Raw genomic sequence first — 17,108 nt, forward strand, 5'->3', positions numbered from 1 at the left:
TCCACGGATGCGTGTGTGATTCTCCTTCAGCTGTCTTGCTTGTAACCTCTCGTTTCCCAAAAAAGAAGAGGAAATAAATATCCAAATTCATCTTTCATCCAAATGGAGTTTTGCTGCAAAGGAAAAAGTTAACTCTTAACTCTATAGGGTCTGGAGGTAAAGCCGCCTTGAGATATGCTGAGAGGTAACGCAGGACACAGTTCTCCACAGAACTGCCTGCCTGAGGGGCGAAATGGATAAGGATTTTTTTTTTTTTAAGACAGAAAACTTTCGGCATCGCTAACTTCAACATTTAAGATTTTCAAAGTTCGTGTTTTTTTTTTTTTCTTCCCTTGTTTCAGGAGACATTTTTGCATGAGGTATTTGAAATTCAGGAACATTTTGATTCTCTTGAAGTGCAGGAAATAGATTGGCTCCCTTAAAAAACAAGTAAGAGCCTCACCCTCAGACACGCTTAGAAAATGGAACCTGGCAGACACTCCCCACGGTGGTCAGGAGAGAGATCCACATGTGAAAAAGGTGGTACCTGAATATGCACCAATTAGCCAAAACAAAAACAAAAACAAACAAACAGAAAAAAAGAATAAAACAACCAACGAAACCCTCGGAACCCTCCCTCCCCGCCATACAACTCAAAGGGAGTTGGAACTCCAGTGCAGTAAAGAAAGCTCAGGAAAAGGGTTAAGGTCTGAGGAGTCCGTATAGGAATTAATAGCAAAACAGGCCTCAGAACCAAACAATTAGGCAGTTTGTCCAAGGGGGGGGCGGGCATCTCCATTTTAGTGAGATGAAGGTGTCCCAGTGCAGGCAGGGGATGGAGGCGGGGGAGGGGCCCGGTTGCCCCTTTCTGGAGGAGTGCAAAGCTCTCCAGTTCCTCGGTGCCTCCTTTCTGGCCTTCAAGGTCCAACCCTCAAGGCCCGCTCCCCCGCTCCCCCGTGGCAGCGTCTGGGAGCGTCGGCGCATCCAGGAATGAGACACCATCCAACTGTTTGCTCTGGGAGTCGGAACGGTATGTAGAAGCAAGCGGATTTTGGATTTTGGCCGACTGCAACCTTGCCTCCTCTGCAGGTGGGGACAGGTGGAGCTGGGGGGGAGGGCGGCGAGCAGAGGGCAGCAGGTGACTGTGGATTTGAAATCCAAGCGACGTCCTATGAGAGAAAGTTCAGCACCAGCTACTCCTGCCGTCTGCTCCCAGCCTCCTCCGCCCCTTTATCGTCTTAAGGAGACAATCCTGCAGTCAGCGGCGGAAGCCAGTCCATCTTCGGAGGTGTGGTGGCGGCAGAGGGGGAAGTGCCAGGACAATCGAAGGGCTCTGTGGAAGCCCTTGGGGACAGTGCCCAGACATCGGAGACTCCTCGGACCCTGGAGGCTGGTGCTGTCCCCACCTGGGGCTCAGGGTGTGTCCCTCAGCCCCCTGGACCAGGAAGTCAGGCTGCCGGGGAGTTCCTGCTCTTCTGCAGCCTCGGGCTCTCCTTCTCCCTGCCTGGTCCGCTCCAGCTGAAGTCCTGGGACAGGGAGGAGAGAGATGTGAGGACCGGGGCAATGGCTGCCTGAAGTGAACCAAGAGGGCACTTGCAAGGGGAGATGCAAAACAACCAGGAAAACATGCCAGAGGTCACCTCAAGGGCACAAGGCACAAAAAAAGAAAGTGGAAGGAATCAGCTGAACAGTGAAAAGCCCCGATGAAAAAGCGAATTCCTGATCGGTACCACCCTCAAATAGCTTACATCCTTAAATAGAGGAGTGGAAAAAAAAAAAAATACAGCAGCAACACAAATGTAATCTTGGCTTCAGAGACAGTGTGCAGACGCTCCTGAGCTGTCGACCCCGCCTTCCCCAGGACAGTCAGTTCAAGATTCGAGTGTTTTGCTTCACAGCAAGAAGTTCTTCAGTGTCTGAGAAGTTACGCCGTTCTAGGTTTTCTTGGATTTGCACTTGGTAAACTTGAAAAGTTAGTAGTTCCCTTCGCACCCAACAGGGATCCGCTCGGGTGAGGTTGTTCTAGAATTAAGCCTGCTGATGCATCTCCCGTGAGAAGTGGATCAGAGGACTGAACTCGGTGTCTACATCTCCTCGGAGTTTTGTTGCGATGCCTCCAGTTTCATCTTTTTGGAGGGTGGCACTCCTTCCAGATCCTTGGGGGAAGAAAAAGAAAAGAGAAACACAGGTTGAGACCCCAGGAAAGCGACTCAGGTCAGCCGGGAGGTTGCAGATCAGCCCAGGAAGGACCCAAGGGCGGGCATCCATGGTTCTGACCCTGTAACCCTTTCGTGGATTTAAAAAGGTTCATGGACCCACGAGGAGCCTCACACCCAAGCTGCTCCTGTGTCCACCAAGCCCATGTCACTCATGTCTTCCAATCTCTCATTAGCTGCAGGGTAATTATATCCGCAGTTTCGGGTTTACCTCTGTAAGCTAGAAGGCTAGACCAACCTGGCCGTGTTAACAACTGCTCATCCAGGGCTCAGCACAGGTGCCCAGCCCGGGGCAGACACTCAGCACTGTGGAATGTACACAAGTCTGTTATTCTGGGGGAAGGGTCCATAGTTGCCACCAAATTCCCAAGAAGTCCCGGGACTCAAAAAAAAGAAAGTTCAGGGCTTCCCTGGTGGCGCAGTGGTTGGGAGTCCGCCTGCCGATGCAGGGGACACGGGTTCGTGCCCCGGTCTGGGAAGATCCCACATGCCGCAGAGCGGCTGGGCCCATGAGCCATGTCCGCTGAGCCTGCACGTCCAGAGCCTGGGCTCCGCAACGGGAGAGGCCACAGCAGTGAGAGGCCCGCGTACCGCAAAAAAAAAAAAAAAAAAAAAGAAAGTTCAACGCTCACTCGTCTGCCTCTCCCTCGACCTTCTCACACCACCATCCCAGGCAGCTCCAACCTGACCCACCACCCGAATCCAGCTCCTGACTTTGCCCGTCCTAACCGGTGCTCCCACAGCTGGCGACAGTACCACCGTCTGCCTGGGATACAGCGGACCCTGGAGCCCTCCCTCCTCTCCGTGCCCCCACGCCCAACTCCAATTCCAGGGACCCTCGGCCCAGCCCCTCTGCCCTCTGCCTGCCACTCTGTCCACACCTGAGCCTCCAACCTCATCTGGCTGCTGCAGCAGCCGCTCCACGGCTGCCCTACCTGGCCTTGAGCAGAGCCCAAGAGATCTTCTCAAAGTAGCAACCCTACATAGAATGCCGTCCCACTGGCCTCAGAACAGAATCCCAGCTCTTCGCCAGGCAGAGGCGGCCTCCCGCTCTCCCCTCCATCCCGCCTTCCTTGTCCAGCCTCCCCTTCCGCTCCTCAGGACGGCTCCTGTCTCCGGGCCTGTGCCCCCTCGGTCCCCTCTGCCTAGAAGGCCTGCCCTTGCCACCCTGACTTCTCAGCCCTCCCCTGCCCCCCGCTTCCGCTGTCCAGGAGGGCACACTGCTCCTCTTACGCATCTCCTCGCTGCCCCGCTCCCGTCCTCCTGCGGCGTGAACCGTGGCCCGCCTGCGTCTGTTGTCTCCCGGCTGTGTCTCGGCACCCCCCGCCCCCGGCCGACCCCATCGTGAGCCCCGCGAGGGCCGGGGACCATGTCTGCTGGCTCACCCGGGCTATCTCGTACCCGGCTTACTGCCCGATGCACAGTGGGTACCCAATGGATGTGAAACAGAGAGCCCCGGGCCTTGATGTAGGATGTGTGCGAATTTCTTGAGGAAAACCCGGAGAGCAGGTAGGGCAGGGAGGCACCCCTCCCTTTTCCTTATGGAAGTGCTAAAAGCTCAGTCTGAAGGTAACAGGAGAAAGCGGGCCGCCGTGCCTTCCGGGGAAGGTGGATCCCGTTCAGGTGAAGTGTCTGCAGAGCGCTTGCATGGGGGGCGCGGTGGGGGACAGTATGTGAGCTTGGGAGCGGACTCTGGAGACAGGAGAACTGTCCTGCGTAAGGGAGAGGGCAGGAGGGAGGGGGTGAGAAAGGGGACGGGGAGCCTTTTTTCTTTTTTAAACAGGAATGGCTGAACATCGATGCCAAGCTGTTTGCTTTAGTGCGGCGCACCCTTCGCCTTGCTCACAAACCTAGCAGCTCTGGAGACAGGTGGCATGTCTATGTGAGCATGAAAATGGCAGAAGAGGTCCCATTTCAGGTCTGGGTCCCCGGAAATGGGAGTAGGGGGGGACGTGTTAGACTGGAAGACCCCTGGACTTTCAGATGTCAGTGGAAAGCATTACATGCTCCCAGGGTGTGGATCAAGGTTTCAAGCTATCTTTCCTCCACTGAGTTCAAGAGGCCAGGAGACCCCAGCTGCTTCTTGGTTTTACCAGCTCTATCTACATGAGTCTTTGATTTGTATCGTAGTTTTAATCAAATGGGCTCGTGCTATGCTCGAGGCCCTGCCTTGTGTTTTTCATTTCACATTGTGAGAATATTTCTTTGTTCTCTATCTGTACCTGGGTCAACACACTCTTTTTAACAGCTGCATAGCAGGCTGTTTTATCCATGACCCCAGATTTATTTAATCCTTCCGGTACACTTAGGTTGTGGCCAATTTTCTGCCACTGCAAACACATCTTTCATCAACACCACCTCTGTGTCTTTGGGCCTTTGGAAGGGTGTTCTATAGGCTGAAAGGGGGCTGCAGATCCAAGGGTATGGAGATGTGAAAATCTGAGAGGCACTTTCCCTTGCGGAAGGCCTGGTTGAAGGCTCCCCAGAGTACAGACAGACAGAAGTACAGACTTCTTTCTGCTACTTGTCAATTTCTCCCCAGGTATGAAAATACTCAGCAAAGTGGAAACAGTTTGATTAGTTGAAGTTTTGATACCTGAGTCCTCAGACCTCTTAGATAAGCACAGAGGGCTGACGGTAAAAAATCACCATGGAGGCCAAGGCAACACTGGGGCATCTCGTGCGCGCAGCTCTGTGTTAAGTGTGTTACCCACATTCTCTCCTCTCGCCCGCACCCTGGCCCCAAGACAGTTCCGTGATCCCATTTTAGCAGCTGGAGATACTGAGACTCATGTGTGCCAAGTGAAGGATCTGGGATTCGAACCCGGGACATTTCCTCCTGTCCACAAAGCCACCTGAGCCTGCACTGTCTGATTCAGACCAGATTCTGGCAAACAGTGATGACCCAGAAAGGGGTCCGAGCAGGGGGAGTGTTGTCAGTTGCGAAATTCCAAAGGATGACTCATCGGACATTTAGGATTTTGAAGTCTTCTTATCTTCCCAGCTCTAAGGGAAGTTGACTTTGGGTCACTGAGACCGGGAAGTGCTTTTGTGGACCCGAATAAACAAAGTGGTGAGGCTGAGGCTGGGATAAAGGACCCACCCCAAGGGCCAGACCCGTGTGTCTCCTCCTTCACCATGGGCCCCAGTGACCAGCTCAGACACAGAAGGATGCTCACGAATCCTGCTCAGTGAATACCAGACAGTTCCAATCGTCCAAAGAGCAAACAACGAAACAAAACAGCAAAACACCTTTTGACGTACCCCCGACACCCCAACGGGCTCCTGGCCGATCTGGCTGCCCCTCTGAGACCTCGACCGAGGTACCTGAGAGACTGTGGACGTCTCTGCAGCCAGACCCACATCTCCAGATGGCTGCCGTTCTACTTGCTCTGAACTGTTCATCGAGTTTTCCATTGAAGACTGTGAATTCTGCTCGTCAGAAGCATCTGAGGGAAAAAGCAAGACGACACAAGCTGTTTTCAGACACGGGAGATGCGGAGCCAGATGGACCAACTACTAAAAATACCTGGAATTGGGTAGTTTTGTGGCCAGGCGGTCTGTCGGGACTGCAAGGAGGCTGGGGGGCTTGGGAAGTCTCTTGCTTATTCTTAGGGATCTCATTTTAAGCAGCCAGGCCCCACTCTGGCCTTGCAGCCTCTGACCCTTCCCCTTGCACACCTATTACCTACCAAGTGCCCCGAGAGGCCACCTAAAGGATGCGACAGGATGCTTTGTGCTGCGTGCACCTGGCGCCCTCTGGTGGACACAGCATGCTCCAACCATCATGGCTGCTGACTCCTCCCTCTTCCTTTAGGAAGCCTGCCTTCTCCAGCTGGGGAACCCACAGAGGTAACTGCCCCTTTGTAAACATTTCTCTTAATAATATGGATATTTTTCGGATTGTCATTGCAAGAAACAGAAAATACAGAAAAAAATTAAATCACCAACTATCTTGCCATCCACAGCTACCACGCCACTATCATTTTAGAGAACTTAGTCCCATCTTTCCGGATGTTTTCTCCCCACATGCATACAGTTCTACACTCTCCCCAAATAAGGATCTCATAGTATTTTGGAAGACTTTCTCCAAAATACATGTCCTCAAAAACTCTGTAAATACAAGAGCCTACAAGATGGCTACATAGCATTCTATCAAGCAATCTTTAATGAGTCCTGTTTTGCCAGTCATTTGAGCTGTTTCTCATGCATCAGTCTCCCTGCTCCCCCCACCATGTTCCTTTAGCAGAAGGAAGGTGCAGGCCATAGCAGGTTGTGTGAGGTGATGCGGCTTTGGAAGAACGGGGAACGGCCGTTGTACCTGAAGCTTATTTTGGCACAGAGCGCATGGAGGGCGCAGCCACATCACGCCCAGGGCTCAGCTCTGCTTGCATTCAAGACACCAACAACATATGTCACCCTAATTTGTAAAAAGTGCACTAAAATACTCAAGTATGCCTTACTTTCTGGGGTTTCTGAGGCAGAGGCATAACAAAGGGGAAAAAAAATTCCAGGCTTAAGTTTTAAAGCAGGCAAGCAATATGGGGAAATGGGGGAAAGTAGACAGCACTCCAGGGCTTGAGGACAGCAGGGCACACAGGGCTGGGGACAGGGCAGGAAGGAGCTGCAGTCCTCCTTCCAAGGAGGCTGACCCTCAGCCCGTCCATCCCAGGGGAGCCCAGGGAGCTTCGGTTAACACATGCTCTTACTTCTCCTAAACCAGCAGTCCTGATGGCTCAGGGCAGTGCCAGGAAACCCGACATCCCGTCAGGGTCTGAGCTGGGTTCTCCTGCCACCACGGGGAGGGTCAGGGGTCCACCTCACTGTGGCCCCTGGGCTACGCCTACAAGCTCGTGTCTGGGGAGGGGGACACAGGGTCTAGAAACCGGCCTGGGTTCTAATACTGCCTCTGCCACTTGTTCCTGGGTCTCAGATCCCTCACCCTCCGTAAAGTGAAGGTTGACAGTAGCCGCCCTGTTGAGCCACTGTGAGGATTAAATGGAAAGACAGAAGTATCCAAGCAGCAAAATAATCCCAGGTGGGAGTAAATGAGGGATTATCTAGGGCAGAGAAACAAACTCCCCATAAACCTGACATCTCTTTGGTATTTTTAGTTTTACCTTTAAAATCCATGTAACAGCAGTTCCTCAAAAAGTTAAAAATAGAATTCCTGTACGACTCAGCAATTCCACTTGTAGGATAGACCCACAAGAACTGAAAACAGGTCCTCAAACTGAGACCTGTACACAAATATTCACAGCAACACTATTCACAACGGCCAAAAGATGGAAACGGCCCAAATGTCAATTAACAGATGAACGGATAAACAAAATGTGGTCCATCCACACAATGAAATATTATTCAGCCATAAAAAGGAATGAAGCACTGACACAGGCTACAATGTGGATGAACCTTGAAAACATGATGCTGAATGAAAGAAGTCAGCCAGAAGTCACATATTACACGACTCCCTTTATATATATGAAATGTCCAGAAAATGTTTCTGTCTCTGTCCACAGAGACAGAAACCAGGTTGGTGGTTGCCAGGGACTGGGGGGAATGGGGAGTGACAGCCAAAGGATACAGGGTTTCCTTTTAGAGTGATAAGAACAGTTTGGAACTAGACAGAGGTGATGACTGCACAACATCATGAATGTGCTAAATGGTACTGAACTGTTCACTTTAAAATGCTTCCTTTTTTTTTTTTTTTTTGCGGTACGCGGGCCTCTCACTGTTGTGGCCTCTCCCGTCGCGGAGCACAGGCTCCGGACGCGCAGGCTCAGCGGCCATGGCTCACGGGCCCAGCCGGGCCCAGCCGCTCCGCGGCATGTGGGATCTTCCCGGACTGGGGCACGAACCCGTGTCCCCTGCATCAGCAGGCGGACTCTCAACCACTGCGCCACCAGGGAAGCCCTAAAATGCTTCCTTTTATGCTATGGGAATTTCATCTGAATTTTAAAAAAAGAAAATATCCAATGTTAACCTTATATTCTAGTTCATAATATATGTTTGCTTTAACAAACCTTTGCAGTTGTTATCGTCCTCCTTCTCTGTGACTACAGATCCTTTTCTGCCCTAGCCGGTGGGCTTTGCAGAGTGGAGAGGAAGGTAAGGGCCCCATTGCAGGCTTAGAAATCATGAAGGTGGCCGGTCACCCAGAGAGTCACACTAACCCCTTGACCGGCCCAAGAGCGCGGTGGGAACTGTCCTTAGAGCTGGCGGAGCGTTCCAGACCTCGCTGCAGCGGCCTGATTCTCTTAACCCGACAGCACTGGAACGCGCTCAGGGGAAATTATTTTCCGAGGGCCTAAATTTAGTCCAGGGAGTTTGGACATTATGTCATTCCCTGAACTCACTCAGCAGTAAACAAGTTCAAAGCAAGGTCAACAGCTGGCGACCAAGCCGCCCTGTCCCCCAGGCAGTAGGCCCCAACCTGGGAAGGCCCAAGGGTCCGCCTCTTGTCCTTCCCGCAGGAGCTCGGCAGCCCCGGGGCCGTGGGCAGGCAGGCCTGGCCGCCAGCGCGGTCCCGCCTGGTCAAAGCTGGGCAACTGTGCCGGCCCAGAGGCCTGGCCCGGCCAGGAGGGACCCCGGTGTGGCTCCCACCTGGACCTGTGATGGTGCGTGGGGCTGTGGATGGTAGGGTAGAGATTGTGGAAGCACCGACCCCAGACGTAATCCCGCTGCCGAGCTCTACTGGACCCTTTAGGGCAAAGGAGCCACAGACCCCAAACATGGGAGAAACGAGGCCATGGCCAGAAAGTAAGAAGCCACTGGGACTTCCTGGCGGTCCAGTGGTTAAGACTCCGCGCTCCCAATGCAAAAAAACAAAAAAACAAAACAAAACAAAAAAACCCAACCCAGCAAGCAAGAAGCTAGGAGTGGTCAGAACGGGGCCCCGCAGGCCCCGCCCCCAGCTCCCCAGGATCGCTCTGCCCTCCCGCTGCCCCACCCCCTCGAGCCCCGCCTCCTTTCCAGCCTCCTGAGTTATTGGTCTCACCTTATGAACAAGGAAGCAGGAAGGCACGCAGGAGGTGATGCCGCTGGCCTGAGGCCACTCGGCCAGCAAGGGTCGGCTCAGATGTGACGAGCTCGTCCTGTGTCCACGGCCCCGTCCCAGCACCTCCCCCTGCCAGGCCTGGGCGGGCGGGCCCCACGGGAACGAGAGGGGATGCCCACGTGCTGTACACGGGAGAAGGCGGCGCCAAAGTCCCTGGGACAGAGTTCTCAACTGGGGACGATTCTGTCCCCTGCTCCCCCAGGGGACATTTGGCCCCATCTAGAAACATTTTTGGTGTCACGACTGGGGGTGGGGCATGCTACTGGCATCTAGTGACAGGGGTGCTTCTTAATACCCTGCCACGCACAGGACACCCCACAGCAAAGACTCATCCGGCCTCACATGCCCACAGTGCCCAGGCTGAAAGGCCCTGCTCTGCCGTTCCGCCCACCGGCTCGCTGGAGGAAGACCCCGCAGGGCCTACGGAGGGCGAGCCCTTCGTCTCCACAGCCCCCTTCCAGGGCCGCGTCCAGCACACCCACTCACACCTGAGCAAAGAGGCAAAGAGGCGTGCACACAAGTCTCCCTCCAGCCCTGTCAGTGTAGGAAAAAGACAGAAACAACCCAAGTGACCACCAACGCGGGGACTATTTAAATAAATCATGGCACATTCACGTCATTGAATGATAGGCTGGTAAAGAAAGTAAGACAAATCCATGTGTCCTAACGTGGAATTATCTCCATGGTGATGGCTAAGTGAAAGCGTTCTAAAGAGAAAGGTTATCATCTCATACAGATGCTTCTAGGTGCAGACTCTCTCTGGAAGGCTACAAAACAGACTCAGCAGTGGTCCGCCCTGAGGGGGAGGACCCTGGAGAGCTGGGGGCGCACTTCAATCTGCATCCTAATTCATGGTTGTTTCCCCTGTGTAGGGTTACCTGCACCCTCTGCACAGAGGTGCTCCTGGCACATGGGCATCTTCCCCCGCAGGTCCCCAGGCACTGCCCTGCAGTCCCTTCTGCCTGGGTTGCTCAGTTCCCTGCTATCTCTGCTCATCCTTTAAGACTAAGGCAGACAGCACCTCCTCTGGGAAGCCTTCCAGGCTCCCTTTCCTTACTGCATCTCACGGTGAGCTCAAAAGCCCCCTTAGGGGCCAGGCAGTGCCATGAATGAGTCAAATATTTAATTCAGACACAAATAAGCTTTGTAAAGAAAATCTAAAGGAATATTCCTTCTTCCTCAAAGAAATGTGCATTCCCCCAGCCTCTCAGCCTTTTACTTTTCCACTCTTACTAGAGAAAAAGGTTCAAGAAACATATTAACTTTCCTTTTAAATCAACAATGAGAAAAACAGGGAATTCCCTGGCGGTCCAGTGGTTAGGACTCTGCGCTTTCACTGCCAAGTGCCCGGGTTCAATCCCTGGTCGGGGAACTAAGATCCCACAAGCCACGCAGCCAAAAAACAAACAAACAAAAACGGAAAACAACAGTGATCTCACGGTGTAATACATGGCAACTGCCTTTGGCCTCAGCATCAGGGAGACAATAGGGTGTGGTGAGGAGTGTGGTAACTGGTGAATGTAGGTCCTCTTGGCCCTCTCTGGAGAGGCAGCCACATCTCTGCTCTAGCTGGTTGCTGCTCGATGGAAATGCAGGTCCAGTATTGCCAGATCTTCCCACTTTTCAAGAGAGGCTGGAAATCGATCTTATTTTAAGTGAAATTGCTCAACTTTTAAATTTCGGCATCGACAACCTGCTGTAAAGCACAGGGAGCTCAGCTCCGTGCTCTGTGATGACCTAGATGGGGGGGAAGCGGGGGAAGGAGGTCCAAGGAGGGGATATAGGTATACATATAGCTGATTCACTTCACTGTAGAGCAGAAACTAACACAACATTGTAAAGCAATTTTACTCCAATTAAAAAAAAAATTTTTGGCATCGAGTTCCAATTAAAAATAAAAACACCACTGGGCTCCATGGTCACACCCGCACACCACATGCTCGATCTAGTCTGCCTGTGACCTCTGTAGACTGTAGTTCTCAGCTTCAGTGCTTGTCTTGCCCGTGAGTTCTTGGGAGTCAGGAGTGGGACTCAGCTGACTGTCGCCCAGGACTGGCATGGAGCTTTGCATGGGGCTGACGTGGGTGAAGTGTGTGGAACGGAACGGAACGGAAGGGGATGTGAATGAACTCCGCAACACAGGACAGCCTTCTCCCAAGGAGATGCACGCCCTCCCCAAGCATCTGGAAGCCCGGACTCCAGGCCAGCTGCCTTGCCCCACCAGGTAGAGCATATCAGCCTGGACCTCTCCCTGGAACCCCCAACTCTGCACTCGGGCATCTGCAGGCACTCCAGATGGCCCTGGCCCTGCCCCTCCACCTCTCCCATCACAGGTGGCGGCAAGGCCAGGGCCCACACACTGCCCATCGAACACACTCTCACCTCTGCCCCCGAAACACACCTCGATATTAGACAATCAGGGACTACTGTTCAATTTCTTAGGTGCAATAATGGTCATCGTGACTACGTAAGAGAATGTCCTTATTTTTAAAAGATGCATGCTGAAGTGTTTAGAGACAAAACGTCATAAGGTCTACAACTCAATGTCAGATGGCCTCAGAAAAAAATACTTTTAAGCAAAGCAAAAAAACCCCCCAAAAACCCAAAAACCAAAACAAACCACAACCCCCCTCCAACAAAAACCAAAAACCCCAAAACATTAAACATTAACAACTGACGAGTTTGGCTGGTGGGTATACAGGAGAGTATTATACCATTTGTCCAATTTTTCTGTATACTGGAAATTTTTTCATTTAAAGAGAATCCAGAGGGACTTCCCTGGTGGTCCAGTGGCTAAGACTCTGCGCTCCCAATGTACGGGGCCCGACTTCGATTCCTGGTTGAGGAACTAGATCCCACATGCCACAAATAAGAGTTTGCGCGCCGCAGCCAAGACCCAGTGCAGCCAAATAAATAAACATTAAAATAAATAAATAAATAGAAGACTCAAGGTTAAAAAAATAAATAAATACATAGAGAATCCAGAAGCCTCAAAATAAACAAACCTATAAATACACATATACATGTATATTGTCCTCCACAATCAGACCCCTTCTTACCACATAATCAGCCACCATCCTCTCCCATCTGGACAACTACAGTAGCCCCCTCACTGGTCTCCCTGCCTCCGCCCTGGCCTCCCCGTTGTCTGATCTCAATCACGGCAACCAAGGTGATCCTTCATATCACGGCATTCAAACTCCCAAAGGCTCCTGTCTCACTCAGCATAAAGACCCAGGTCTGTGAAGTGGCCTATGAGCCCCGACACTCAAGGTCCTGCCTCCTCTCTGACCTCATCTCGCTTGTTGAGACCCTCATGCCTTCTTCTCCAGCCATGCTGAGCATGCTCCTGCCGCAGGGCCTTTGCACTGCCCCCAATGTTCTTCTCCCACCTGGCTTGCTCCCTCCCCTAACCTGAGCCTCATTTGCTCTCATGTCAATTTCTCAGTGAGGCCTTCCCTGACCATCCTATTTAAAATGCAACCCTAACCCACTCCCCTTTCTTACTTTATAATTCTCCAAAGCACTTATTTTCCAAATATTACATTGTATATTTTTAACTGCCCCTCAAGAATATGAGCTCCAGGCATTACCTTTCTTCTACCGTCACCTTCTGGGGGTGGCACTTGGCAGGACCTCCTTAAAGACCCTTCCAACTGCCTGGCTGAAGGCTGGCTGGAGAGAGGCCCCTCTGAGCCCAGCCCCTGAGGGCACATACCTTCGGCCCCGGGGAGCTCCTTCCCATCGGCCTGGGCCTCATCCGCCTTGGCGTCGGTGCCATCACCGGGCGCGGCCGAGTTGGGCTCGGGAGCGGGGCTGGAGTTGCTGCTGTTCTCCTGTTTGATGGGGGAGGCGTCTGCAATGGAGCTCTGGTTGCTGTTATCATCTGCACGGGGGGGAACAGAACCACAGCGTGAAATGCCGCGGCTGCTGACTCAAGGCGTGTGGGGGGCTCAGTCCCCCTGGCCTTGCTGCCCGCAGCCCTACAGGACGCTCTCCCGGGGGAGGAGACACCTCTTCCTCCTGAGGCCCCTGAGCTGCCCACCCAGGGCCGCCCCACACGTCCTGCGCGGGGTGGAGGCTCATCTGAGCTCCCCGTCCCCGACTCACTGAGGGGACTCCTGTATTAGCGGCAGCCGACCGCAGACGGCGGCCCAGCACATTGAAAATCTTTGGGCCAAAAAAAAAAAAAGGGGGGGGGGGACTTCCCTGGCAGTCCAGTGGTTAAGAATGCGAGCTCCCACTGTAGGCAACACGGGTTCGGGTTTGATCCCTGGTCGGGGAACTAAGATCCTACATGCCACGCAGTGCGGCCAAAAATAAATAAATAAAACAAAATCTTTGGGGGTCACGTGAGGTCTCATTCTGGGTGAAGAAACCAGACATCTTGTGGGCCTGGCTCTGAAGCACTGCAAAGGCCAAAGCGTGGTCCCACAAGGCAGCATTATCAAACCGTTTCATCGGATCTGATCCAGCTCTGGACCAATTCCACTTGATACAAAATAAAAGGGAGAGAGACAACAACAAGTTCACAACAGAAAGTGGATATTGTGTAGGACAACTGGCCCAGGCTTCCCAACAAGTCAATGCAACTAAAGAAAAAAAAATAAAAGGAGACGCAGGGAAGATTACTGTCGTATTACAGATTAAAGAAATTTAAGAGACCTAACAACTAGGCATGACGCATGGAATTTATCTGTACCCTGTTTTGAATGTGCCAGCTCTGCGAGACATTTTGGGACAAATGGGGAATCTGAATACAGTCTGGAGTTTAAAAGTAAGGAATTAATTTTGTTAGCAGTGATAATGGTACAGTGGGTAGATAGAAATGTCATTTATCAGTGATGCGTGCTGAAGTGTTTAGGTACAGACTTAAGTATCATGATGTGGGGAAATGTACTTTAAAATCTTCTAGCATGGGTTGCATACAATTGTCAGAATTCCCTGAATTTTACACTCGAGAGCTGTGCATTATTTTACTTGTAAATTGTAGTTCAATTAAAAAACTTAACACATTAAAAAAAATAGATGAGGCAAATGTGGCATAATGTTATGAAAACCTAGGTGGGTAGGCATATGGGTTTCATCACACTATTCTCTCTACTGTTCTCTATTATGACATTTTTTCATAATAAAAAGGAAAAGGGGAAGAAAGTTAGCTGGGCAAGGGCATTAGGGGTTGAGCTGGGGGGCCAAGCTGGGGATCCTGGGGCACATCCCCCCCTTGCCCTGGACACCCTTTCTTGGCCACAAAGAGTCTTTTTGCTTGTTTGTTTGTTTTTGCAGTAGGCGGGCCTCTCACTGTTGGGGCCCCTCCCGCTGCGGAGCACAGGCTCCGGATGCGCAGGCTCAGCGGCCATGGCTCACGGGCCCAGCCGCTCCGCGGCATGTGGGATCTTCCCGCAACAGGGCACGAACCCGTATCCCCTGCATCGGCAGGCGGACTCACAACCACTGCGCCACCAGGGAAGCCCACAAAGAGTCATTTTATTTTATTATCTTTTTGGCCGCACTGTGAGGCTTGTGGGATCTTAGTTCCCCGACCAGGGATCAAACCCGGGCCCTCAGCAGTGAAAGTGCCGAGTCCTAACCACTGGACTGCCAGGGAAGGCCCCGCAGTTTGCCTTTTGATACTGAGTTATTCCCCAAGGGGGTGCACCATTCCTGGGGGTACTGCAATACCAGGTCGATGTGTGGAGGGGACACACATCCACACATAGCAAGCTCCTATTCCAAGCGCCTGCTCCAAAAATCCGTTCAATATATTGTCCTTGGATAGAGGATGTATCAGATATTAAACTGATAAGAACAGATACTACACTTGATCTTAGCCGAAAGGCCAAGAAGCGAGCAAAGAGTCATTTTAAACTATAGATACCCATGTGGTGTTACCCTGCTTTTCTGGGCCATGCTGTGCACCTGGGACCAAGGCCATTTTTGTAAAAATGAGAGAGAGAGAAAGAAAAAACAGAGACAGGGAAGGAAGGAGAGGAGAGAAAACGAGAAGCACGTCAACACATCCAGGGCACCTACTACATGCTGGGCACCAGGCCAGGGCATTTACAGTCACCCCGTTTATTCTCAACAACCTCCCAGATGGGGTAACTGAGTCCCAGCAGCAGAGCCCCTGGCTCGGGCTGGTCTGCCCAGCCCCAAACCCCGAGTCTCTCCTCTACCTCAACCTGGTGAGGAAGCGCCAGGCAGCCCTGCAGCCCTGACTCGGTAAATTGCATCTTATTTTAAGTGTACTCTGGGGCGCTCATTACACAAAAGCATCCTCTCGTGAATTCTGGGACTTAAAAAAAAAAAAAAGATATAAACTCCCTCGATTTACCTTTCGAGAAAATCTCAGCCTCCTCCCTATGCCAAGATACATGGCCGTGTGTGTTGGAAGCACAGAAAGCAGAGGCTCAGCCTATGGGTCCCAGCATTAGGTCATGCTAATTAAGGACAGTAAGCGCTAATGTTTAACAAGTCAGCTGCCCTGAGCCTTGCCTGGCAACCTGGTAACGGCGCAACCCTGATGCTTGGGCTGACCTCAGGTGGATCCTGGAGACTAAACAGCTGGATGCAGATCCCTGTCCCTTCATGTCCTCCTGTGCCCATTCTCCCGCCTGTAACCTTCCAGATAACTCTAACCAGGCCCATAGCTTTCCCTGAGCGTTCACTCCCTGCAGTCGGACTTGGTCTTTCTTGGCTGCACATGTACTAAAAGGGAAGGTGAGCATGGTTCCTGAGTCGGGGACCTGGGTTGCTCAGTATTCTAGATTTTTCTGGGGTGTTACGTATGGGCTAGTGGCCATGAACTTGAATTCTGCCTCCTCCAAAGGACCGCAGATGGCAGCACTGGCATTTATGAACTTCCTAACTCTGGACAAGTTACTTCGCCTCCTCGAGCCTTAGCTTCATCGTCTGTACAAAGGTGGCTCGTCACCAGGATTAAATGAGGTAATGCCCAAAATGGGCTTAGCAAGATGCTTGGCACACTGTGACGGCTTCTTAAATGTTAGCTACTGACACGCCAAGGCCTTTAAGGGATTATCTTATTCAATATTCATAACGACCTTGTGAAGTAGGCATTACCACCCCAAGGCTACATGTTCAATACCCAGCCCAGGATCACGCCATGACGGGTAGATCCTAGGAGAGTCACATTAGAATCCAGGTGGGATCCCGCCCTGTGCTCGAAAAGGTTCTCACCTGTAATTCTATGAATTAACTGAAACTGAGCCAGGCCAGGGGCCTCCTCGGTCCCCAGAGGGTGGGGCTGCTAACCAGTGACAGAGGGACAGGGTACGTCCCAACTCAAATACCTATTTCTGAAAATGAAATGCATCCCAACTAAAATTATACGGCAGTTGTTGGTATGTGCGTGCGTTTGTGACACTTTCTTGACACGTTAACTGTCAGCGAACACCCTCCCTGTGCTTCTCTGAAGCCAATTCAGCAACAAGCAAGACTCCTTGCCCTTGGAGCTTGTGACTGTTTTCCAGACTAGTCAGTTTGGGCAAATGGGGAAGTTTGCTGGCCTCCCCTCCCCCAGAGTAAGACAGCCCGGGCCTGGAGGGTTACAAACTAGATCCAACCAATATTCCCTCTTGATTTACTTGTTTATTTATCTAACATCACCTTGTTGCGCAAAAAGGCTTGGGTGGTCAGAAGTACAAAGACGCTGAAGCTGGGATCAAGACAGAGAAAGGCAAGTGCTGGGAGCTCTTAGACCGGCAGGGCCAGGCTGGGGACAGAACAGGAGGTGAGCCTGGTGGGCCTGGAGAGGCCACGCTCTCCCGGCAGGGACAGCTGCTCCTGCTGCAGCGGGCTGCGGCCTCGAGGAAGAACGTGCCCAAGGGCTGGCG

General features: G+C 52.1%; 1 protein-coding gene across 3 annotated transcripts in view; it reads right to left on the reverse strand.

Annotated features, from left to right (window-relative positions):
• Positions 1-237: 237 nt before the first annotated feature.
• The window catches only part of BCL7A (BAF chromatin remodeling complex subunit BCL7A), a 30,790-nt gene continuing 13,919 nt past the window's right edge, over positions 238-17,108 (reverse strand). The window contains exons 4-7 of one of the 3 annotated variants that reach the window (XR_014295760.1): positions 12,971-13,138; positions 5,460-5,644; positions 1,728-2,135; positions 238-1,505 (exon numbers count right to left, since the gene is read on the reverse strand). Coding sequence is in view for 2 of the 3 variants with exons in the window: in XM_082641048.1 (XP_082497174.1) it covers positions 2,064-2,135; positions 5,460-5,644; positions 12,971-13,138 (425 nt within the window). In the remaining variant the exon portion in view is untranslated. Of the gene's footprint in view, positions 2,136-5,459; positions 5,645-12,970; positions 13,139-17,108 lie in introns of all 3 variants that reach the window. The other 2 variants (XM_082641048.1, XM_082641049.1) reach the window with 2 other exon arrangements.

The sequence above is a fragment of the Mesoplodon mirus genome, assembly GCF_964341445.2.
Source record: "Mesoplodon mirus genome assembly, chromosome: 13".
Taxonomy (NCBI): Eukaryota; Metazoa; Chordata; class Mammalia; order Artiodactyla; family Ziphiidae; genus Mesoplodon; species Mesoplodon mirus.